At 47.6% G+C, this 25051-nt stretch overlaps 1 protein-coding gene across 1 annotated transcript in view; it reads left to right on the top strand.

The window, feature by feature from the left end:
* Nucleotides 1–319: 319 nt before the first annotated feature.
* Nucleotides 320–25051, top strand: part of LOC308184968 (uncharacterized protein) — a gene marked incomplete at its 3' end in the record, with an annotated part of 57955 nt that continues 33223 nt past the window's right edge. Inside the window, exons 1-2 of the mRNA XM_080572515.1 lie at nt 320–482; nt 561–1125. Of these exons, the coding sequence (XP_080428641.1) occupies nt 449–482; nt 561–1125 (599 nt within the window). The 5' untranslated portion in view covers nt 320–448. The remainder of the gene's footprint in view (nt 483–560; nt 1126–25051) is intronic.

Raw genomic sequence — 25051 nt, 5'->3', positions numbered from 1 at the left:
CCTGGTAGACATACAAGTTCTTCCTTGAAGGGATACCTTTCCTTCACAGCTGACAGGAGACGCCTCCAGAGGCTGCGAGATCGTGCTCCATCTCCAATTGCTTTGTCAATGCACGCGTCCCTAGCAAGGGATCCCAGCCGCCTGGCTTCCTTGCCCTCTAATTCCACATAATTGGCTCCCGTGTCCCAGCACCGGAGCAGCCAGGTGACAAGCTGCTCACCTATACAGCGACCAAAATCTTTTCGCACATCTCGTAGCTCACGCTGGTATAGAGTCCGGGTAGTTACTGTTGATTTTTCGACATCCTCATCCTCATCTTCAGTCTCCTGCACCTTTGATGGCCCAGCCTCGTCTTCACTATGCCCAGACTTAGCAGAAGACTGTCTGCGTTCTAAACGACCTGAGCCTCTATACCATTTTTTCACCTTGTCTACAGGGGCAACTTGCAATGCTACAGCTCGTTTCTCTAACCCAGCCACAGGGTCTGCCACAGGGGTTGGAATACCCTCTGCGGGGTCAACTTGCACTGCTACAGCTCGTTTCTCTGACCCAGACACAAGAGTGGGAGCAGCTGCAGGAGCTGGAGCTGCTGCAGGGGCTGGAGTGGCTGCAGGAGCTGGAGCTGGAGCAGCTGCAGGGGCTGGAGCGGCTGCAGGAGCTGGAGCTGGAGCGGCTGCAGGGGCTGGAGCGGCTGCAGGAGCTGGAGCTGGAGCTGGAGCGGCTGCAGGGGCTGGAGTGGCTGCAGGAGCTGGAACTGGAGCGGCTGCAGGAGCTGGAGCGGCTGCAGGGGCTGGAGCTGGAGTGGCTGCAGGAGCCGGAGCGGCTGCAGGAGCTGGAGCGGCTGCAGGAGCTGGAGCTGGAGCGGCTGCAGGAGCTGGAGCTGGAGTGGCTGCAGGAGCTGGAGCGGCTGCAGGAGCTGGAGCGGCTGCAGGAGCTGGAACTGGAGCGGCTGCAGGAGCTGGAGCTGGAGCGGCTGCAGGAGCTGGAACTGGAGTGGCTGCAGGAGCTGGAGCGGCTGCAGGAGCTGGAACTGGAGTGGCTGCAGGAGCTGGAACTGGAGTGGCTGCAGGAGCTGGAGCGGCTGCAGGAGCTGGAGCTGGAGCGGCTGCAGGAGCTGGAGCTGGAGCAGCTGCAGGAGCAGGAGCGGCTGCAGGAGCTGGAACTGGAGCTAGGTTGCTAGTAGCATCAATTGCAGCTCGATAGGCACAAGCCAGACCCCAGCACGCCACAGTGATTTGTGTCACTTTGGAACTGCCAGAGTCATGACACCTTTTTTTCAAGCATTCTGCCAGCTTTTTAGGATTTTGCAGTTGTTCAGGGGTGAATGTCCAAAACACTGGAGGTGACCACTGCTCTAGAAACCTGCCCATATCCTCCCACACTCCCTGCCACTCGCAACTACCCCGCCTCAAGACAGATCTCCGGATGAGATTCCTAAGTAGCTGTTTAACCCTCAACAAAACCTGAAGCGCATTCAGGAGACATAACATACCAGCTACTATGAGGGAAAATTAACTCTGTCCTAACTGGAACCAGGACAGATATCCACCCCTTATTCCATACCATTTATGTCATGCTCAGGTTACACTCTTTCCAATACATTCTAATTAATCACCATTTTCATCTATGATATATAGCAATCATGGTAGTGATGACATACAGTATTATATAATAATTAACATACTACAATTCAACTCATGGGCTATTCTCACCCAGTATCAAATCCCCTTGAGGTACACACCTCATTAACTCTGTCCTAACTGGAACCAGGACAGCATACTAAGTCTATCTTTAACAACCTTTGTAAAACCATCCCTGGGAGAGGCAGGCACTGAGTGCTGCCCAGCCGGGGGGCTCTGGCTGCCCCTCCAACTCCTGGAGTCCTAGTTTTGGGTCCAGCATATGCCAGTGGGACCCTCCCATATGCTGTTTTTTGTTTCTCCCTGCTCTGTTAGCCTGTCCCTGTTCCTGTTCTTCATGTCCCTGTTTAAGGTGTCTCCTGAATCAGCCTTCTTTGTTCCCTCTCAACTCTTTACTTTCCTGATGGCCTCATCTTTAAGAGTCGGATGTTATCACCAACCATGGGACTTGTCGACCCCCATGGCCAGGCTCCCACATCTCCCCCTTCTTTATTAACATAAAAGAGCTCGATTAACACAAATTAAGAAAGCAGGTTTAACACAAATTAAGAAGGCGCGATTAACAGAAATTAAGAAAGCAAGAGTAACACAAATTAAGAAAGCACTATTAACACAAACTAAAATACAGAGAAAAACTGCCAAGCATACTAATTCCATCTTTAACAAACTTTGTAACCCCATCCCTGGGAGAGGCAGGCACTGAGTGCTGCCCAGCCGGGGGGCTCTGGCTGCCCCTCCACCTCCTGGAGTCCTTGTTTGGGGGTCCTGCGTAAGCCAGCGTGACCCTCCCATAAGCTCTGTTAGTTCGTCCCTGTTCTGTTAGCCTGTACCTATTCATTCCTATTCTGTTTTTGTCCCTGTTCCGTTTGCCTGTCCCTATTCATTCCTTTTTTGTTTTTGTCCCTGTTCTGTTAGCCTGTCCCTGTTCCTGTTCTTCATGTCCCTGTTTGTTTTCTTCTCGTCCCTGTTTGATTTCTTCATGTCCGTGTTTGGGCGCGATTTGTGGTGTAAAGACCGCACGGACACCGGGGTTCTTTCAGGATCTGTAACTGCTACCTCTTTATTGATGACATAACTTCAACTCTCTCTTACTGAGGGCATAACTTCATCTCTCAGAGTGAGGGCACAACTTCATTCGATCCCTTATTCAGGACAAGCTCCCTTCCTATAACTTCCGCCTCACAGCAGTACCTTTCCACTAACTAGTCATTGGTCAACAACTTTGCCCGGCAACAGCAAACACCCAGCAACTTCCATGCTTTAATGGCTGGAGAACTAGCCAACCCAGACAAGAAGGTGTCACCTGAATCACCCTTCTTTGTTCCCTCTCAACTCTTTAAATTCCTGATGGTCTCATCCTTAAGAGTCCGATGTTATCACCAACCATGGGGCTTATCGACCCCCATGGCCAAACTCCCACATCTTCCCCTTCTTTATTAACAGAAGAAAGCGCGATTAACACATATTAAGAAGTCGGGATCAACACAAACTAAAACACAGAGAAAAACTGCCAGGCATGCTAAGTCTATCTTTAACAATCTTTGTAAAACCATCTATGGGAGAGGCAGGCACTGAGTGCTGCCCAACCGGGGGGCTCTGGCTGCCCCTCCAACTCCTGGAGTCCTTGTTTGTGGGTCCTGCTTATGCCAGCGAGACCCTCCCATACGCTGTTTTTTGTTTGTCCCTGTTCTGATACTCTGTCCCTATTCATTCCTTTTTTGTTTTTGTCCCTGTGCTGTTAGCCTGTCCCTGTTCCTGTTCTTCATGTCCCTGTTTGTTTTCTTCTTGTCCCTGTTCGTTTTCATGTCCCTGTTGGGGGGCGATTTGTGGCGTAAAGACCGCACGGACAACGGGGTTCTTTCAGGATCTGTAACTGCTACCTCTTTATTGATGACATAACTTGAACTCTCTCTTACTGAAGGCATAACTTCATCTCTCAGAGTGAGGGCACAACTTCATTCTATCCCTTATTCAGGAAAGGCTCCCTTCCTATAACTTCCGCCTCACAGCAGTACCTTTCCACTAACTAGTCATTGGTCAACAACTTTGCCCGGCAACAGCAAACACCCAGCAACTTCCATGCTTTAATGGCTGGAGAACAAGCCACCCCAGACAAGAAGGTGTCACCTGAATCACCCTTCTTTGTTCCCTCTCAACTCTTTACTTTCCTGATGGCCTCATCTTTAAGAGTCGGATGTTATCACCAACCATGGGACTTGTCGACCCCCATGGCCATGCTCCCACATCTCCCCCTTATTTATTAACATAGAAGAGCTCGATTAACACAAATTAAGAAAGCAGGTTTAACACAAATTAAGAAGGCATGATTAACAGAAAATAAGAAAGGAAAAGTAACACAAATTAAGAAAGAACTATTAACACAAACTAAAATACAGAGAAAAACTGCCAGGCATACTAATTCCATCTTTAACAAACTTTGTAACCCCATCCCTGGGAGAGGCAGGCACTGAGTGCTGCCCAGCCGGGGGGCTCTGGCTGCCCCTCCAACTCCTGGAGTCCTTGTTTGTGGGTCCAGCATATGCCAGCGAGACCCTCCCATACGCTGTTTTTTGTTTGTCCCTGTTCTGATAGCCTGTCCCTATTCATTCCTTTTTTTGTTTTCGTCCCTGTTCTGTTAGACTATCCCTGTTCCTGTTCTTCATGTCCCTGTTTAAGGTGTCTCCTGAATCACCCTTCTTTGTTCCCTCTCAACTCTTTACTTTCCTGATGGCCTCATCTTTAAGATTTGGATGTTATCACCAACCATGGGACTTGTCGACCCCCATGGCCACGCTCCCACATCTCCCCCTTCTTTATTAACATAAAAGAGCTCGATTAACACAAATTAAGAAAGCAGGTTTAACACAAATTAAGAAGGCGCGATTAACAGAAATTAAGAAAGCAAGAGAAACACAAATTAAGAAACCACTATTAACACAAATTAAAACACAGAGAAAAACTGCCAGGCATACTAATTCCATCTTTAACAAACTTTGTAACCCCATCCCTGGGAGAGGCAGGCACTGAGTGCTGCCCAGCCGGGGGGCTCTGGCTGCCCCTCCAACTCCTGGAGTCCTTGTTTGTGGGTCCAGCATATGCCAGTGGGACCCTCCCATATGCTGTTTTTTGTTTCCTCCTGCTCTGTTAGCCTGCCCCTGTTCCTGTTCTTCATGTCCCTGCTTAAGGTGTCTCCTGAATCACCCTTCTTTGTTCCCTCTCAACTCTTTACTTTCCTGATGGCCTCATCTTTAAGAGTCGGATGTTACCACCAACCATGGGGCTTGTCGACCCCCATGGCCACACTCCCACATCTTCCCCTTCTTTATTAACATAAGAAAGCGCGATTAACACAAATTAAGAAGGCAGGATCAACACAAACTAAAACACAGAGAAAAACTGCCAGGCATACTAAGTCTATCTTTAACAATCTTTGTAAAACCATCCCTGGGAGAGGCAGGCACTGAGTGCTGCCAAGCCGGGGGGCTCTGGCTGACCCTCCAACTCCTGGAGTCCTTGTTTGTGGGTCCTGCCTATGCCAGCGAGACCCTCCCATATTCTGTTTTTTGTTTGTCCCTGTTCCGTTTTCCTGTCCCTATTCATTCCTTTTTTGTTTTCGTCCCTGTTCTGTTAGACTATCCCTGTTCCTGTTCTTCATGTCCCTGTTTAAGGTGTCTCCTGAATCACCCTTCTTTGTTCCCTCTCAACTCTTTACTTTCCTGATGGCCTCATCTTTAAGAGTCGCATGTTATCACCAACCATGGGACTTGTCGACCCCCATGGCCATGCTCCCACATCTCCCCCTTCTTTATTAACATAAAAGAGCTCGATTAACATAAATTAAGAAAGCAGATTTAACACAAATTATGAAGGCGCGATTAACAGAAATTAAGAAAGCAAGAGTAACACAATTTAAGAAAGCACTATTAACACAAACTAAAACACAGAGAAAAACTGCCAGGCATACTAATTCCATCTTTAACAAACTTTGTAAAACCAACCCTGGGAGAGGCAGGCACTGAGTGCTGCCCAGCCGGGGGGCTCTGGCTGCCCCTCCAACTCCTGGAGTCCTTGTTTGGGGGTCCTGCGTAAGCCAGCGTGACCCTCCCATACGCTCTTTTTGTTCGTCCCTGTTCTGTTAGCCTGTACCTATTCATTCCTTTTCTGTTTTTGTCCCTGTTCCGTTTGCCTGTCCCTATTCATTCCTTTTTTGTTTTTGTCCCTGTTCTGTTAGCCTGTCCCTGTTCCTCTTCTTCATGTCCCTGTTCGTTTTCATGTCCCTGTTGGGGGGCGATTTGTGGCGTAAAGACCGCACGGACAACGGGGTTCTTTCAGGATCTGTAACTGCTACCTCTTTATTGACAACATAACTTGAACTCTCTCTTACTGAGGGCATAACTTCATCTCTCAGAGTGAGGGCACAACTTCATTCTATCCCTTATTCAGGAAAGGCTCCCTTCCTATAATTTCCGCCTCACAGCAGTACCTTTCCACTAACTAGTCATTGGTCAACAACTTTGCCCGGCAACAGCAAACACCCAGCAACTTCCATGCTTTAATGGCTGGAGAACAAGCCACCCCAGACAACAAGGTGTCACCTGAATCACCCTTCTTTGTTCCTTCTCAACTCTTTAAATTCCTGATGGTCTCATCCTTAAGAGTCGGATGTTATTACCAACCATGGGGCTTGTCGACCCCCATGGCCACACTCCCACATCTTCCCCTTCTTTATTAACATAAGAAAGCGCGTTTAACACAAATTAAGAAGGCAGGATCAGCACAAACTAAAACACAGAGAAAAACTGCCAGGCATACTAAGTCTATCTTTAACAATCTTTGTAAAACCGTCCCTGGGAGAGGCAGGCACTGAGTGCTGCCCAGCCGGGGGGCTCTGGCTGCCCCTCCAACTCCTGGAGTCCTTGTTTGGGGGTCCGGCCTATGCCAGCGAGACCCTCCCATACGCTGTTTTTTGTTTGTCCCTGTTCTGATAGCCTGTCCCTATTCATTCGCTTTTTGTTTTTGTCCCTGTTCTGTTAGACTATCCCTGTTCCTGTTCCTCATGTCCCTGCTTAAGGTGTCTCCTGAATCACCCTTCTTTGTTCCCTCTCAAGGCTTTACATTCCTGATGGCCTCTACTTTAATAGTCGGATGTGATCACCAACCATGGGGCTTGTCGACCCCCATGGCCACACTCCCACATCTTCCCCTTCTTTATTAACATAAGAAAGCGCGATTAACACAAATTAAGAAGGCAGGATAAACACAAACTAAAACACAGAGAAAAACTGCCAGGCATACAAAGGCTATCTAACAAACTTTGCAACCCCATCCCTGGGAGAGGCAGGCACTGAGTGCTGCCCAGCTGGGGGGCTCTGGCTGCCCCTCCAACTCCTGGAGTCCTTGTTTGTGGGTCCAGCATATGCCAGTGGGACCCTCCCATATGCTGTTTTTTGTTTCCTCCTGCTCTGTTAGCCTGCCCCTGTTCCTGTTCTTCATGTCCCTGTTTAAGGTGTCTCCTGAATCACCCTTCTTTGTTCCCTCTCAAGGCTTTACTTTCCTGATGGTCTCATCATTAAGAGTCTGATGTTATCACCAACCATGGGGCTTGTCGACCCCCATGGCCACAGTCCCACATCTCCCCCTTCTTTATTAACTTAAGAAAGCGCGATTAACACAAATTAAGAAAGCAGGTTTAACACAAATAAAGAAGGCGCGATTAACAGACATTAAGAAAGCAAGAGTAACACAAATTAAGAAAGAACTATTAACACAAACTAAAATACAGAGAAAAACTGCCAGGCATACTAATTCCATCTTTAACAAACTTTGTAACGCCATCCCTGGGAGAGGCAGGCACTGAGTACTGCCTAGCCGGTGGGCTCTGGCTGCCCCTCCAACTCCTGGAGTCCTTGTTTGGGGGTCCTGCCTATGCCAGCGAGACCCTCCCATACGCTGTTTTTTGTTTGTCGCTGTTCTGATAGCCTGTCCCTATTCATTCCTTTTTTGTTTTTGTCCATGTTCTGTTAGACTATCCCTGTTCCTGTTCTTCATGTCCCTGCTTAAGGTGTCTCCTGAATCACCCTTCTTTGTTCCCTCTCAAGGCTTTACTTTCCTGATGGTCTCTACTTTAGTATTCGGATGTTATCACCAACCATGGGGCTTGTAGACCCCCATAGCCACACTCCCACATCTTCCCCTTCTTTATTAACATAAGAAAACGCGATTAACACAAATTAAGAAGGCAGGATCAACACAAACTAAAACACAGAGAAAAACTGCCAGGCATACTAAGTCTATCTTTAACAATCTTTGTAAAACCATCCCTGGGAGAGGCAGGCACTGAGTGCTGCCCAGCAGGGGGGCTCTGGCTGCCACTCCAACTCCTGGAGTCCTTGTTTGTGGGTCCAGCATATGCCAGTGGGACCCTCCCATATGCTGTTTTTTGTTTCTCCCTGCTCTGTTAGCCTGTCCCTTTTCATTCCTTTTTTGTTTTCCTCCCTGTTCTGTTAGACTATCCCTGTTCCTGTTCTTCATGTCCCTGCTTAAGGTGTCTCCTGAATCACCCTTCTTTGTTCCCTCTCAACTATTTACTTTCCTGATGGTTTCATCTTTAAGAGTTGGATGTTATCACCAACCATGGGACTTGTCGACCCCCATGGCCACACTCCCACATCTTCCCCTTCTTTATTAAAATAAGAAAGCGCAATTAACACAAATTAAGAAGGCAGGATCAACACAAACTAAAACACAGAGAAAAACTGCCAGGCATACTAAGTCTATCTTTAACAAACTTTGTAACCCCATCCCCGGGAGAGGCAGGCACTGAGTGCTGCCCAGCCGGGGGGCTCTGGCTGCCCCTCCAACTCCTGGAGTCCTTGTTTGTGGGTCCTGCGTAAGCCAGCGTGACCCTTCCATAAGCTCTTTTTGTTCGTCCCTGTTCTGTTAGCCTGTACCTGATCATTCCTTTTCTGTTTTTGTCCCTGTTCCGTTTGCCTGTCCCTATTCATTCCTTTTTTGCTTTTGTCCCTGTGCTGTTAGCCTGTCCCTGTTCCTATTCTTCATGTCCCTGTTTGTTTTCTTCTCGTCCCTGTTCGTTTTCATGTCCCTGTTGGGGGGCGATTTGTGGCGTAAAGACCGCACGGACAACGGGGTTCTTTCAGGATCTGTAACTGCTACCTCTTTATTGATGACATAACTTGAACTCTCTCTTACTGAGGGCATAACTTCATCTCTCAGAGTGAGGGCACAACTTAATTCTATCCCTTATTCAGGAAAGGCTCCCTTCCTATAATTTCCGCCTCACAGCAGTACCTTTCCACTAACTAGTCATTGGTCAACAACTTTGCCCGGCAACACCAAACACCCAGCCACTTCCATGCATTAATGGCTGGAGAACTAGCCACCCCAGACAATAAGGTGTCACCTGAATCACCCTTCTTTGTTCCCTCTCAACTCTTTACTTTCCTGATGGTCTCATCCTTAAGAGTCCGATGTTATCACCAACCATGGGGCCTGTCGACCCCCATGGCCACACTCCCACATCTCCCCCTTCTTTATTAACTTAAGAAAGCGCGATTAACACAAATTAAGAAGGCAGGATCAACACAAACTAAAACACAGAGAAAAACTGCCAGGCATACTAAGTCTATCTTTAACAACCTTTGTAAAACCATCCCTGGGAGAGGCAGGCACTGAGTACTGCCAAGCCAGGGGGCTCTGGCTGCCCCTCCAACTCCTGGAGTCCTTGTTTGGGGGTCCTGCCTATGCCAGCGAGACCCTCCCATACGCTGTTTTTTGTTTGTCCCTGTTCTGATAGCCTGTCCCTATTCATTCCTTTTTTGTTTTCCTCCCTGTTCTGTTAGACTATCCCTGTTCCTGTTCTTCATGTCCCTGTTTAAGGTGTCTCCTGAATCACCCTTCTTTGTTCCCTCTCAACTCTTTACTTTCCTGATGGCCTCATCTTTAAGAGTTGGATGTTATCACCAACTCTGGGACTTGTCGACCCCCGTGGCCATGCTCCCACATCTCCCCCTTCTTTATTAACATAAAAGAGCTTGATTAGCACAAATTAAGAAAGCAGGTTTAACACAAATTATGAAGGCGCGATTAACAGAAAATAAGAAAGGAAAAGTAACACAAATTAAGAAAGAACTATTAACACAAACTAAAATACAGAGAAAAACTGCCAGGCATACTAATTCCATCTTTAACAAACTTTGTAACGCCATCCCTGGGAGAGGCAGGCACTGAGTACTGCCTAGCCGGGGGGCTCTGGCTGCCCCTCCAACTCCTGGAGTCCTTGTTTGGGGGTCCTGCCTATGCCAGCGAGACCCTCCCATACGCTGTTTTTTGTTTGTCGCTGTTCTGATAGCCTGTCCCTATTCATTCCTTTTTTGCTTTTGTCCCTGTTCTGTTAGACTATCCCTGTTCCTGTTCTTCATGTCCCTGCTTAAGGTGTCTCCTGAAGCACCCTTCTTTGTTCCCTCTCAAGGCTTTACTTTCCTGATGGTCTCTACTTTAGTATTCGGATGTTATCACCAACCATGGGGCTTGTGGACCCCCATAGCCACACTCCCACATCTTCCCCTTCTTTATTAAAATAAGAAAGCGCAATTAACACAAATTAAGAAGGCAGGATCAACACAAACTAAAACACAGAGAAAAACTGCCAGGCATACTAAGTCTATCTTTAACAAACTTTGCAACCCCATCCCTGGGAGAGGCAGGCACTGAGTACTGCCCAGCCGGGGGGCTCTGGCTGCCCCTCCAACTCCTGGAGTCCTTGTTTGTGGGTCCTGCGTAAGCCAGCGTGACCCTTCCATAAGCTCTTTTTGTTCGTCCCTGTTCTGTTAGCCTGTATCTGATCATTCCTTTTCTGTTTTTGTCCCTGTTCCGTTTGCCTGTCCCTATTCATTCCTTTTTTGCTTTTGTCCCTGTGCTGTTAGCCTGTCCCTGTTCCTATTCTTCATGTCCCTGTTTGTTTTCTTCTCGTCCCTGTTCGTTTTCATGTCCCTGTTGGGGGGCGATTTGTGGCGTAAAGACCGCACGGACAACGGGGTTCTTTCAGGATCTGTAACTGCTACCTCTTTATTGATGACATAACTTGAACTCTCTCTTACTGAGGGCATAACTTCATCTCTCAGAGTGAGGGCACAACTTAATTCTATCCCTTATTCAGGAAAGGCTCCCTTCCTATAATTTCCGCCTCACAGCAGTACCTTTCCACTAACTAGTCATTGGTTAAACAACTTTGCCCGGCAACACCAAACACCCAGCCACTTCCATGCATTAATGGCTGGAGAACTAGCCACCCCAGACAAGAAGGTGTCACCTGAATCACCCTTCTTTGTTCCCTCTCAACTCTTTACTTTCCTGATGGTCTCATCCTTAAGAGTCCGATGTTATCACCAACCATGGGGCCTGTCGACCCCCATGGACACACTCCCACATCTCCCCCTTCTTTATTAACTTAAGAAAGCGCGATTAACACAAATTAAGAAGGCAGGATCAACACAAACTAAAACACAGAGAAAAACTGCCAGGCATACTAAGTCTATCTTTAACAACCTTTGTAAAACCATCCCTGGGAGAGGCAGGCACTGAGTGCTGCCCAGCCGGGGGGCTCTGGCTGCCCCTCCAACTCCTGAAGTCCTTGTTTGTGGGTCCAGCATACGCCAGTGGGACCCTCCCATATGCTGTTTTTTGTTTCTCCCTGCTCTGTTAGCCTGTCCCTGTTCCTGTTCTTCATGTCCCTGTTTAAGGTGTCTCCTGAATCACCCTTCTTTGTTCCCTCTCAAGGCTTTACTTTCCTGATGGCCTCATCTTTAAGAGTTGGATGTTATCACCAACCATGGGACTTGTGGACCCCCATGGCCATGCTCCCACATCTCCCCCTTCTTTATTAACATAAAAGAGCTCGAATAACACAAATTAAGAAAGCAGGTGTAACACAAATTATGAAGGCGCGATTAACAGAAATTAAGAAAGCAAGAGTAACACAAATTAAGAAAGCACTATTAACACAAACTAAAATACAGAGAAAAACTGCCAGGCATACTAATTCCATCTTTAACAAACTTTGTAACCCCATCCCTGGGAGAGGCAGGCACTGAGTGCTGCCCAGCTGGGGGGCTCTGGCTGCCCCTCCAACTCCTGGAGTCCTTGTTTGGGGGTCCTGCCTATGCCAGCGAGACCCTCCCATACGCTGTTTTTTGTTTGTCCCTGTTCTGATAGCCTGTCCCTATTCATTCCTTTTTTGTTTTCGTCCCTGTTCTGTTAGCCTGTCCCTGTTCCTGTTCTTCATGTCCCTTTTTAAGGTGTCTCCTGAATCACCCTTCTTTGTTCTCTCTCAACTCTTTACTTTCCTGATGGTCTCATCATTAAGAGTCTGATGTTACCACCAACCATGGGGCTTGTCGACCCCCATGGCCACACTCCCACATCTTCCCCTTCTTTATTAACATAAGAAAGCGCGATTAACACAAATTAAGAAGGCAGGATCAACACAAACTAAAACACAGAGAAAAACTGCCAGGCATACTAATTCCATCTTTAACAATCTTTGTAACCCCGTCCCTGGGAGAGGCAGGCACTGAGTGCTGCCCAGCTGGGGGGCTCTGGCTGCCCCTCCAACTCCTGGAGTCCTTGTTTGGGGGTCCTGCCTATGCCAGCAAGACCCTCCCATACGCTGTTTTTTGTTTGTCCCTGTTCTGATAGCCTGTCCCTATTCATTCCTTTTTTGTTTTCCTCCCTGTTCTGTTAGACTATCCCTGTTCCTGTTCTTCATGTCCCTGTTTAAGGTGTCTCCTGAATCACCCTTCTTTGTTCCCTCTCAACTCTTTACTTTCCTGATGGCCTCATCTTTAAGAGTTGGATGTTATCACCAACTCTGGGACTTGTGGACCCCCGTGGCCATGCTCCCACATCTCCCCCTTCTTTATTAACATAAAAGAGCTTGATTAACACAAATTAAGAAGGCAGGACCAACACAAACTAAAACACAGAGAAAAACTGCCAGGCATACTAAGTCTATCTTTAACAATCTTTGTAAAACCGTCCCTGGGAGAGGCAGGCACTGAGTGCTGCCCAGCCGGGGGGCTCTGGCTGCCCCTCCAACTCCTGGAGTCCTTCTTTGTGGGTCCAGCATATGCCAGTGGGACCCTCCCATATGCTCTTTTTTGTTTCTCCCTGCTCTGTTAGCCTGTCCCTGTTCCTGTTCTTCATGTCCCTGTTTAAGGTGTCTCCTGAATCACCCTTCTTTGTTCCCTCTCAACTCTTTACTTTCCTGATGGCCTCATCTTTAAGAGTCGGATGTTATCACCAACCATGGGACTTGTCGACCCCCATGGCCATGCTCCCACAACTCCCCCTTCTTTATTAACATAAAAGAGCTCGATTAACACAAATTAAGAAAGCAGGTTTAACACAAATTATGAAGGCGCGATTAACAGAAATTAAGAAAGCAAGAGTAACACAAATTAAGAAAGCACTATTAACACAAAATAAAATACAGAGAAAAACTGCCAGGCATACTAATTCCATCTTTAACAAACTTTGTAACCCCATCCCTGGGAGAGGCAGGCACTGAGTCCTTCCCAGCTGGGGGGCTCTGGCTGCCCCTCCAACTCCTGGAGTCCTTGTTTGTGGGTCCTGCCTATGCCAGCGAGACCCTCCCATACGCTGTTCTTTGTTTGCCCCTGTTCTGATAGCATGTCCCTATTCATTCCTTTTTTGTTTTGTCCCTGTTCTGTTAGCCTGTCCCTGTTCCTGTTCTTCAGGTCCCTGCTTAAGGTGTCTCCTGAATCACCCTTCTTTGTTCCCTCTCAAAGCTTTACTTTCCTGGTGGTCTCTACTTTAAGAGTCCGATGTTATCACAAACCAAGGGGCTTGTCGACCCCCATGGCCACACTCCCACATCTTACCCTTCTTTATTAACATATGAAAGCGCAATTAACACAAATTAAGAAGGCAGGATCAACACAAACTAAAACACAGAGAAAAACTGCCAGGCATACTAAGTCTATCTTTAACAATCTTTGTAAAACCAGCCGTGGGAGAGGCAGGCACTGAGTGCTGCCCAGCAGGGGGGCTCTGGCTGCCCCTCCAACTCCTGGAGTCCTTGTTTGTGGGTCCTGCCTATGCCAGCGAGACCCTCCCATACACTGTTTTTTGTTTGTCCCTGTTCTGATAGCCTGTCCCTATTCATTCCTTTTTTGTTTTTGTCCCTGTTCTGTTAGACTATCCCTGTTCCTGTTCTTCATGTCCCTGCTTAAGGTGTCTCCTGAATCACCCTTCTTTGTTCCCTCTCAAGGCTTTCCTTTCCTGATGGTCTCATCCTTAAGAGTCCGATGTTATCACCAACCATGGGGCTTGTCGACCCCCATGGCCACACTCCCACATCTTCCCCTTCTTTATTAACATAAGAAAGCACAATTAACACAAATTTAGAAGGCAGGATCAACACAAACTAAAACACAGAGAAAAACTGCCAGGCATACTAAGTCTATCTTTAACAACCTTTGTAAAACCATCCCTGGGAGAGGCAGGCACTGAGTACTGCCCAGCCGGGGGGCTCTGGCTGCCCCTCCAACTCCTGGAGTCCTTGTTTGTGGATCCAGCATATGCCAGTGGGACCCTCCCATATGCTGTTTTTTGTTTCTCCCTGCTCTGTTAGCCTGTCCCTGTTCCTGTTCTTCATGTCCCTGTTTAAGGTGTCTCCTGAATCACCCTTCTTTGTTCCCTCTCAATGCTTAACTTTCCTGATGGCCTCATCTTTAAGAGTTGGATGTTATCACCAACCATGGGACTTGTCGACCCCCATGGCCACGCTCCCACATCTTCCCCTTCTTTATTAACATAAAAGAGCTCGATTAACACAAATTAAGAAGGCAGGATCAACACAAACTAAAACACAGAGTAAAGCTGCCAGGCATACTAAGACTATCTTTAACAAACTTTGCAACCCCATCCCTGGGAGAGGCAGGCACTGAGTGCTGCCCAGCCGGGGGGCTCTGGCTGCCCCTCCACCTCCTGGAGTCCTTGTTTGTGGGTCCTGCGTAAGCCAGCGTGACCCTCCCATAAGCTCTTTTTGTTCGTCCCTGTTCTGTTAGCCTGTACCTATTCATTCCTTTTTTTTTTTTTTTCCTGTTCCGTTTGCCTGTCCCTATTCATTCCTTTTTTGTTTTTGTCCCTGTTCTGTTTGCCTGTCCCTGTTCCTGTTCTTCATGTCCCTGTTTGTTTTCTTCTCGTCCCTGTTCGTTTTCTTGTCCCTGTTGGGGGGCGATTTGTGGCGTAAAGACCGCACGGACAACGGGGTTCTTTCAGGATCTGTAACTGCTACCTCTTTATTGATGACATAACTTGAACTCTCTCTTACTGAGGGCATAACTTCATCTCTCAGAGTGAGGGCACAACTTCATTCTATCCCTTATTCAGGAAAGGCTCCCTTCCTATAATTTCCGCCTCACAGCAGTACCTTTCCACTAACTAGTCATTGGTCAACAACTTTGCCCGGCAACAGCAAACACCCAGCCACTTCCATGCATTAATGGCTGGAGAACTAGCCACCCCAGACAAGAAGGTGTCACCTGAATCACCCTTCTTTGTTCCCTCTCAGCTCTTTAAATTCCTGATGGTCTCATCCTTAAGAGTCGGATGTTATCACCAACCATGGGGCTTGCCGACCCCCATGGCCACACTCCCACATCTTCCCCTTCTTCATTAACTTAAGAAAGCGCGATTAACACAAATTAAGAAGGCAGGATCAACACAAACTAAAACACAGAGAAAAACTGCCAGGCATACTAATTCCATCTTTTACAAACTTTGTAACCCCATCCCTGGGAGAGGCAGGCACTGAGTGCTGCCCAGCAGGGGGGCTCTGGCTGCCCCTCCAACTCCTGGAGTCCTTCTTTGTGGGTCCTGCCTATGCCAGCGAGACCCTCCCATATGCTGTTTTTTGTTTGTCCCTGTTCTGATAGCCTTTCCCTATTCATTCCTTTTTTGTTTTTGTCCCTGTTCTGTTAGACTATCCCTGTTCCTGTTCTTCATGTCCCTGCTTAAGGTGTCTTTTGAATAACCCTTCTTTGTTCCCTCTCAAGGGTTTACTTTCCTGATGGTCTCTACTTTAATAGTCGGATGTTATCACCAACCATGGGGCTTGTCGACCCCCATGGCCACACTCCCACATCTTCCCCTTCTTCATTAACTTAAGAAAGCGCGATTAACACAAATTAAGAAGGCAGGATCAACACAAACTAAAACACAGAGAAAAACTGCCAGGCATACTAAGTCTATCTTTAACAATCTTTGTAGAACCGTCCCTGGGAGAGGCAGGCACTGAGTGCTGCCCAGCCGGGGGGCTCTGGCTGCCCCTCCAACTCCTGGAGTCCTTCTTTGTGGGTCCAGCATATGCCAGTGGGACCCTCCCATATGCTGTTTTTTGTTTCTCCCTGCTCTGTTAGCCTGTCCCTGTTCCTGTTCTTCATGTCCCTGTTTAAGGTGTCTCCTGAATCACCCTTCTTTGTTCCCTCTCAAGGCTTTACTTTCCTGATGGCCTCATCTTTAAGAGTCGGATGTTATCACCAACCATGGGACTTGTCGACCCCCATGGCCACACTCCTACAACTCCCCCTTCTTTATTAACATAAAAGAGCTCGATTAACACAAATTAAGAAAGCAGGTTTAACACAAATTATGAAGGCGCGATTAACAGAAATTAAGAAAGCAAGAGTAACACAAATTAAGAAAGCACTATTAACACAAACTAAAACGCAGAGAAAAACTGCCAGGCATACTAATTCCATCTTTAACAAACTTTGTAACGCCATCCCTGGGAGAGGCAGGCACTGAGTACTGCCTAGCCGGTGGGCTCTGGCTGCCCCTCCAACTCCTGGAGTCCTTGTTTGTGGGTCCTGCCTATGCCAGCGAGACCCTCCCATACGCTGTTTTTTGTTTGTCCCTGTTCTGATAGCCTGTCCCTATTCATTCCTTTTTTGTTTTTGTCCCTGTTCTGTTAGACTATCCCTGTTCCTGTTCTTCATGTCCCTGTTTATGGTGTCTCCTGAATCACCCTTCTTTGTTCCCTCTCAAGGCTTTACTTTCCTGATGGTCTCATCATTAAGAGTCTGATGTTATCACCAACCCTGGGGCTTGTCGACCCCCATGGCCACACTCCCACATCTTCCCCTTCTTCATTAACTTAAGAAAGCGCGATTAACACGTATTAAGAAGGCAGGATCAACACAAACTAAAACACAGAGAAAAACTGCCAGGCATACTAAGTCTATCTTTAACAATCTTTGTAAAACCGTCCCTGGGAGAGGCAGGCACTGAGTGCTGCCCAGCCGGGGGGCTCTGGCTGCCCCTCCAACTCCTGGAGTCCTTCTTTGTGGGTCCAGCATATGCCAGTGGGACCCTCCCATATGCTCTTTTTTGTTTCTCCCTGCTCTGTTAGCCTGTCCCTGTTCCTGTTCTTCATGTCCCTGTTTAAGGTGTCTCCTGAATCACCCTTCTTTGTTCCCTCTCAAGGCTTTACTTTCCTCATGGCCTCATCTTTAAGAGTTGGATGTTATCACCAACCATGGGACTTGTCGACCCCCATGGCCACGCTCCCACATCTCCCCCTTCTTTATTAACATAAAAGAGCTCGATTAACACAAATTAAGAAGGCAGGATCAACACAAACTAAAACACAGAGTAAAGCTGCCAGGCATACTAAGACTATCTTTAACAAACTTTGCAACCCCATCCCTGGGAGAGGCAGGCACTGAGTGCTGCCCAGCCGGGGGGCTCTGGCTGCCCCTCCAACTCCTGGAGTCCTTGTTTGTGGGTCCTGCGTAAGCCAGCGTGACCCTCCCATAAGCTCTTTTTGTTCGTCCCTGTTCTGTTAGCCTGTACCTATTCATTCCTTTTTTTTTTTTTTTTCCTGTTCCGTTTGCCTGTCCCTATTCATTCCTTTTTTGTTTTTGTCCCTGTTCTGTTAGCCTGTCCCTGTTCCTGTTCTTCATGTCCCTGTTTGTTTTCTTCTTGTCCCTGTTCGTTTTCTTGTCCCTGTTGGGGGGCGATTTGTGGCGTAAAGACTGCACGGACAACGGGGTTCTTTCAGGATCTGTAACTGCTACCTCTTTATTGATGACATAACTTGAACTCTCTCTTACTGAGGGCATAACTTCATCTCTCAGAGTGAGGGCACAACTTCATTCTATCCCTTATTCAGGAAAGGCTCCCTTCCTATAATTTCCGCCTCACAGCAGTACCTTTCCACTAACTAGTCATTGGTCAACAACTTTGCCCGGCAACACCAAACACCCAGCCACTTCCATGCATTAATGGCTGGAGAACTAGCCACCCCAGACAAGAAGGTGTCACCTGAATCACCCTTCTTTGTTCCCTCTCAAATCTTTAAGTTCCTGATGGTCTCATCCTTAAGAGTCGGAAGTTATCACCAACCATGGGGCTTGCCGACCCCCATGGCCACACTCCCACATCTTCCCCTTCTTCATTAACTTAAGAAAGCGCGATTAACACAAATTAAGAAGGCATGATCAACACAAACTAAAACACAGAGAAAAACTGCCAGGCATACTAATTCCATCTTTTACAAACTTTGTAACCCCATCCCTGGGAGAGGCAGGCACTGAGTGCTGCCCAGCAGGGGGGCTCTGGCTGCCCCTCCAACTCCTGGAGTCCTTCTTTGTGGGTCCTGCCTATGCCAGCGAGACCCTCCCATAGGCTGTTTTTTGTTTGTCCCTGTTCTGATAGCCTTTCCCTATTCATTCCTTTTTTGTTTTTGTCCCTGTTCTGTTAGACTATCCCTGTTCCTGTTCTTCATGTCCCTGGTTAAGGTGTCTTTTGAATAACCCTTCTTTGTTCCCTCTCGAGGGTTTACTTTCCTGATGGTCTCATCATTAAGAGTCTGATGTTATCACCAACCATGGGGCTTGTCGACCCCCATGGCCACACTCCCACATCTTCCCCTTCTTCATTAACTTAAGAAAGCGCGATTAACACGTATTAAGAAGGCAGGATCAACGCAAACTAAAACACAGAGAAAAACTGCCAGGCATACTAAGTCTATCTTTAACAATCTTTGTAAAACCGTCCCTGGGAGAGGCAGGCACTGAGTGCAGCCCAGCCGGGGGGCTCTAGCTGCCCCTCCAACTCCTGGAGTCCTTCTTTGTGGGTCCAGCATATGCCAGTGGGACCCTCCCATATGCTCTTTTTTGTTTCTCCCTGCTCTGTTAGCCTGTCCCTGTTCCTGTTCTTCATGTCCCTGTTTAAGGTGTCTCCTGAATCACCCTTCTTTGTTCCCTCTCAACTCTTTACTTTCCTGATGGCCTCATCTTTAAGAGACAGATGTTATCACCAACCATGGGGCTTGCCGACCCCCATGGCCACACTCCCACAACTCCCCCTTCTTTATTAACATAAAAGAGCTCGATTAACACAAATTAAGAAAGCAGGTTTAACACAAATTATGAAGGCGCGATTAACAGAAATTAAGAAAGCAAGAGTAACACAAATTAAGAAAGCACTATTAACACAAACTAAAACACAGAGAAAAACTGCCAGGCATACTAATTCCATCTTTAACAAACTTTGTAACCCCATCCCTGGGAGAGGCAGGCACTGAGTGCTGCCCAGCCGGGGGGCTCTGGCTGCCCCTCCAACTCCTGGAGTCCTTCTTTGTGGGTCCTGCCTATGCCAGCGAGACCCTCCCATACGCTGTTTTTTGTTTGTCCCTGTTCTGATAGCCTTTCCCTATTCATTCCTTTATTGTTTTTGTCCCTGTTCTGTTAGACTATCCCTGTTCCTGTTCTTCATGTCCCTGGTTAAGGTGTCTTTTGAATAACCCTTCTTTGTTCCCTCTCAAGGGTTTACTTTCCTGATGGTCTCTACTTTAATAGTCGGATGTTATCACCAACCATGGGGCTTGTCGACCCCCATGGCCACACTCCCACATCTTACCCTTCTTCATTAACTTAAGAAAGCGCGATTAACACAAATTAAGAAGGCAGGATCAACACAAACTAAAACACAGAGAAAAACTGCCAGGCATACTAGGTCTATCTTTAACAATCTTTGTAAAACCGTCCCTGGGAGAGGCAGGCACTGAGTGCTGCCCAGCCGGGGGGCTCTGGCTGCCCCTCCAACTCCTGGAGTCCTTCTTTGTGGGTCCAGCATATGCCAGTGGGACCCTCCCATATGCTGTTTTTTGTTTCTCCCTGCTCTGTTAGCCTGTCCCTGTTCCTGTTCTTCATGTCCCTGTTTAAGGTGTCTCCTGAATCACCCTTCTTTGTTCCCTCTCAAGGCTTTACTTTCCTCATGGCCTCATCTTTAAGAGTTGGATGTTATCACCAACCATGGGACTTGTCGACCCCCATGGCCATGCTCCCACAACTCCCCCTTCTTTATTAACATAAAAGAGCTCGATTAACACAAATTAAGAAAGCAGGTTTAACACAAATTATGAAGGCGCGATTAACAGAAATTAAGAAAGCAAGAGTAACACAAATTAAGAAAGCACTATTAACACAAAATAAAATACAGAGAAAAACTGCCAGGCATACTAATTCCATCTTTAACAAGCTTTGTAACCCCATCCCTGGGAGAGGCAGGCACTGAGTCCTTCCCAGCTGGGGGGCTCTGGCTGCCCCTCCAACTCCTGGAGTCCTTGTTTGTGGGTCCTGCCTATGCCAGCGAGACCCTCCCATACGCTGTTCTTTGTTTGCCCCTGTTCTGATAGCATGTCCCTATTCATTCCTTTTTTGTTTTGTCCCTGTTCTGTTAGCCTGTCCCTGTTCCTGTTCTTCAGGTCCCTGCTTAAGGTGTCTCCTGAATCACCCTTCTTTGTTCCCTCTCAAGGCTTTACTTTCCTGGTGGTCTCTACTTTAAGAGTCCGATGTTATCACAAACCAAGGGGCTTGTCGACCCCCATGGCCACACTCCCACATCTTACCCTTCTTTATTAACATATGAAAGCGCAATTAACACAAATTAAGAAGGCAGGATCAACACAAACTAAAACACAGAGAAAAACTGCCAGGCATACTAAGTCTATCTTTAACAATCTTTGTAAAACCAGCCGTGGGAGAGGCAGGCACTGAGTGCTGCCCAGCCGGGGTGCTCTGGCTGCCCCTCCAACTCCTGGAGTCCTTGTTTGTGGGTCCTGCCTATGCCAGCGAGACCCTCCCATACGCTGTTTTTTGTTTGTCCCTGTTCTGATAGCCTGTCCCTATTCATTCCTTTTTTGTTTTTGTCCCTGTTCTGTTAGACTATCCCTGTTCCTGTTCTTCATGTCCCTGCTTAAGGTGTCTCCTGAATCACCCTTCTTTGTTCCCTCTCAAGGCTTTCCTTTCCTGATGGTCTCATCCTTAAAGGTCCGATGTTATCACCAACCATGGGGCTTGTCGACCCCCATGGCCACACTCCCACATCTTCCCCTTCTTTATTAACATAAGAAAGCACAATTAACACAAATTTAGAAGGCAGGATCAACACAAACTAAAACACAGAGAAAAACTGCCAGGCATACTAAGTCTATCTTTAACAACCTTTGTAAAACCATCCCTGGGAGAGGCAGGCACTGAGTCCTGCCCAGCCGGGGGGCTCTGGCTGCCCCTCCAAATCCTGGAGTCCTTGTTTGTGGATCCAGCATATGCCAGTGGGACCCTCCCATATGCTCTTTTTTGTTTCTCCCTGCTCTGTTAGCCTGTCCCTGTTCCTGTTCTTCATGTCCCTGTTTAAGGTGTCTCCTGAATCACCCTTCTTTGTTCCCTCTCAAGGCTTTACTTTCCTCATGGCCTCATCTTTAAGAGTTGGATGTTATCACCAACCATGGGACTTGTCGACCCCCATGGCCACGCTCCCACATCTCCCCCTTCTTTATTAACATAAAAGAGCTCGATTAACACAAATTAAGAAGGCAGGATCAACACAAACTAAAACACAGAGTAATGCTGCCAGGCATACTAAGACTATCTTTAACAAACTTTGCAACCCCATCCCTGGGAGAGGCAGGCACTGAGTGCTGCCCAGCCGGGGGGCTCTGGCTGCCCCTCCAACTCCTGGAGTCCTTGTTTGTGGGTCCTGCGTAAGCCAGCGTGACCCTCCCATAAGCTCTTTTTGTTCGTCCCTGTTCTGTTAGCCTGTACCTATTCATTCCTTTTTTTTTTTTTTCCTGTTCCGTTTGCCTGTCCCTATTCATTCCTTTTTTGTTTTTGTCCCTGTTCTGTTAGCCTGTCCCTGTTCCTGTTCTTCATGTCCCTGTTTGTTTTCTTCTTGTCCCTGTTCGTTTTCTTGTCCCTGTTGGGGGGCGATTTGTGGCGTAAAGACCGCACGGACAATGGGGTTCTTTCAGGATCTGTAACTGCTACCTCTTTATTGATGACATAACTTGAACTCTCTCTTACTGAGGGCATAACTTCATCTCTCAGAGTGAGGGCACAACTTCATTCTATCCCTTATTCAGGAAAGGCTCCCTTCCTATAATTTCCGCCTCACAGCAGTACCTTTCCACTAACTAGTCATTGGTCAACAACTTTGCCCGGCAACAGCAAACACCCAGCCACTTCCATGCATTAATGGCTGGAGAACTAGCCACCCCAGACAAGAAGGTGTCACCTGAATCACCCTTCTTTGTTCCCTCTCAAATCTTTAAGTTCCTGATGGTCTCATCCTTAAGAGTCGGATGTTATCACCAACCATGGGGCTTGCCGACCCCCATGGCCACACTCCCACATCTTCCCCTTCTTCATTAACTTAAGAAAGCGCGATTAACACAAATTAAGAAGGCATGATCAACACAAACTAAAACACAGAGAAAAACTGCCAGGCATACTAATTCCATCTTTTACAAACTTTGTAACCCCATCCCTGGGAGAGGCAGGCACTGAGTGCTGCCCAGCAGGGGGGCTCTGGCTGCCCCTCCAACTCCTGGAGTCCTTCTTTGTGGGTCCTGCCTATGCCAGCGAGACCCTCCCATATGCTGTTTTTTGTTTGTCCCTGTTCTGATAGCCTTTCCCTATTCATTCCTTTTTTGTTTTTGTCCCTGTTCTGTTAGACTATCCCTGTTCCTGTTCTTCATGTCCCTGGTTAAGGTGTCTTTTGAATAACCCTTCTTTGTTCCCTCTCAAGGGTTTACTTTCCTGATGGTCTCTACTTTAATAGTCGGATGTTATCACCAACCATGGGGCTTGTCGACCCCCATGGCCACACTCCCACATCTTCCCCTTCTTCATTAACTTAAGAAAGCGCGATTAACACAAATTAAGAAGGCAGGATCAACACAAACTAAAACACAGAGAAAAACTGCCAGGCATACTAAGTCTATCTTTAACAATCTTTGTAAAACCATCCCTGGGAGAGGCAGGCACTGAGTGCTGCCCAGCCGGGGGGCTCTGGCTGACCCTCCAACTCCTGGAGTCCTTCTTTGTGGGTCCAGCATATGCCAGTGGGACCCTCCCATATGCTGTTTTTTGTTTCTCCCTGCTCTGTTAGCCTGTCCCTGTTCCTGTTCTTCATGTCCCTGTTTAAGGTGTCTCCTGAATCACCCTTCTTTGTTCCCTCTCAAGGCTTTACTTTCCTGATGGCCTCATCTTTAAGAGTCGGATGTTATCACCAACCATGGGACTTGTCGACCCCCATGGCCACACTCCTACAACTCCCCCTTCTTTATTAACATAAAAGAGCTCGATTAACACAAATTAAGAAAGCAGGTTTAACACAAATTATGAAGGCGCGATTAACAGAAATTAAGAAAGCAAGAGTAACACAAATTAAGAAAGCACTATTAACACAAAATAAAATACAGAGAAAAACTGCCAGGCATACTAATTCCATCTTTAACAAACTTTGTAACCCCATCCCTGGGACAGGCAGGCACTGAGTCCTTCCCAGCTGGGGGGCTCTGGCTGCCCCTCCAACTCCTGGAGTCCTAGTTTGTGGGTCCTGCCTATGCCAGCGAGACCCTCCCATACGCTGTTCTTTGTTTGCCCCTGTTCTGATAGCCTTTCCCTATTCATTCCTTTTTTGTTTTGTCCCTGTTCTGTTAGCCTGTCCCTGTTCCTGTTCTTCAGGTCCCTGCTTAAGGTGTCTCCTGAATCACCCTTCTTTGTTCCCTCTCAAGGCTTTACTTTCCTGGTGGTCTCTACTTTAAGAGTCCGATTGTATCACAAACCAAGGGGCTTGTCGACCCCCATGGCCACACTCCCACATCTTACCCTTCTTTATTAACATATGAAAGCGCAATTAACACAAATTAAGAAGGCAGGATCAACACAAACTAAAACACAGAGAAAAACTGCCAGGCATACTAAGTCTATCTTTAACAATCTTTGTAAAACCAGCCGTGGGAGAGGCAGGCACTGAGTGCTGCCCAGCCGGGGTGCTCTGGCTGCCCCTCCAACTCCTGGAGTCCTTGTTTGGGGGTCCTGCCTATGCCAGCGAGACCCTCCCATACGCTGTTTTTTGTTTGTCCCTGTTCTGATAGCCTGTCCCTATTCATTCCTTTTTTGTTTTTGTCCCTGTTCTGTTAGACTATCCCTGTTCCTGTTCTTCATGTCCCTGTTTAAGGTGTCTCCTGAATCACCCTTCTTTGTTCCCTCTCAAGGCTTTCCTTTCCTGATGGTCTCATCCTTAAAGGTCCGATGTTATCACCAACCATGGGGCTTGTCGACCCCCATGGCCACACTCCCACATCTTCCCCTTCTTTATTAACATAAGAAAGCACAATTAACACAAATTTAGAAGGCAGGATCAACACAAACTAAAACACAGAGAAAAACTGCCAGGCATACTAAGTCTATCTTTAACAACCTTTGTAAAACCATCCCTGGGAGAGGCAGGCACTGAGTACTGCCCAGCCGGGGGGCTCTGGCTGCCCCTCCAAATCCTGGAGTCCTTGTTTGTGGATCCAGCATATGCCAGTGGGACCCTCCCATTTGCTGTTTTTTGTTTGTCCCTGTTCTGATAGCCTGTCCCTGTTCCTGTTCTTCATGTCCCTGTTTAAGGTGTCTCCTGAATCACCCTTCTTTGTTCCCTCTCAAGGCTTTACTTTCCTCATGGCCTCATCTTTAAGAGTTGGATGTTATCACCAACCATGGGACTTGTCGACCCCCATGGCCACGCTCCCACATCTCCCCCTTCTTTATTAACATAAAAGAGCTCGATTAACACAAATTAAGAAGGCAGGATCAACACAAACTAAAACACAGAGTAAAGCTGCCAGGCATACTAAGACTATCTTTAACAAACTTTGCAACCCCATCCCTGGGAGAGGCAGGCACTGAGTGCTGCCCAGCCGGGGGGCTCTGGCTGCCCCTCCAACTCCTGGAGTCCTTGTTTGTGGGTCCTGCGTAAGCCAGCGTGACCCTCCCATAAGCTCTTTTTGTTCGTCCCTGTTCTGTTAGCCTGTA

Source organism: Anser brachyrhynchus (genome assembly GCF_964034855.1).
Source record: "Anser brachyrhynchus genome assembly, chromosome: W".
NCBI lineage: Eukaryota > Metazoa > Chordata > Aves > Anseriformes > Anatidae > Anser > Anser brachyrhynchus.
This window is presented reverse-complemented; position numbering and strand designations above follow the sequence as displayed.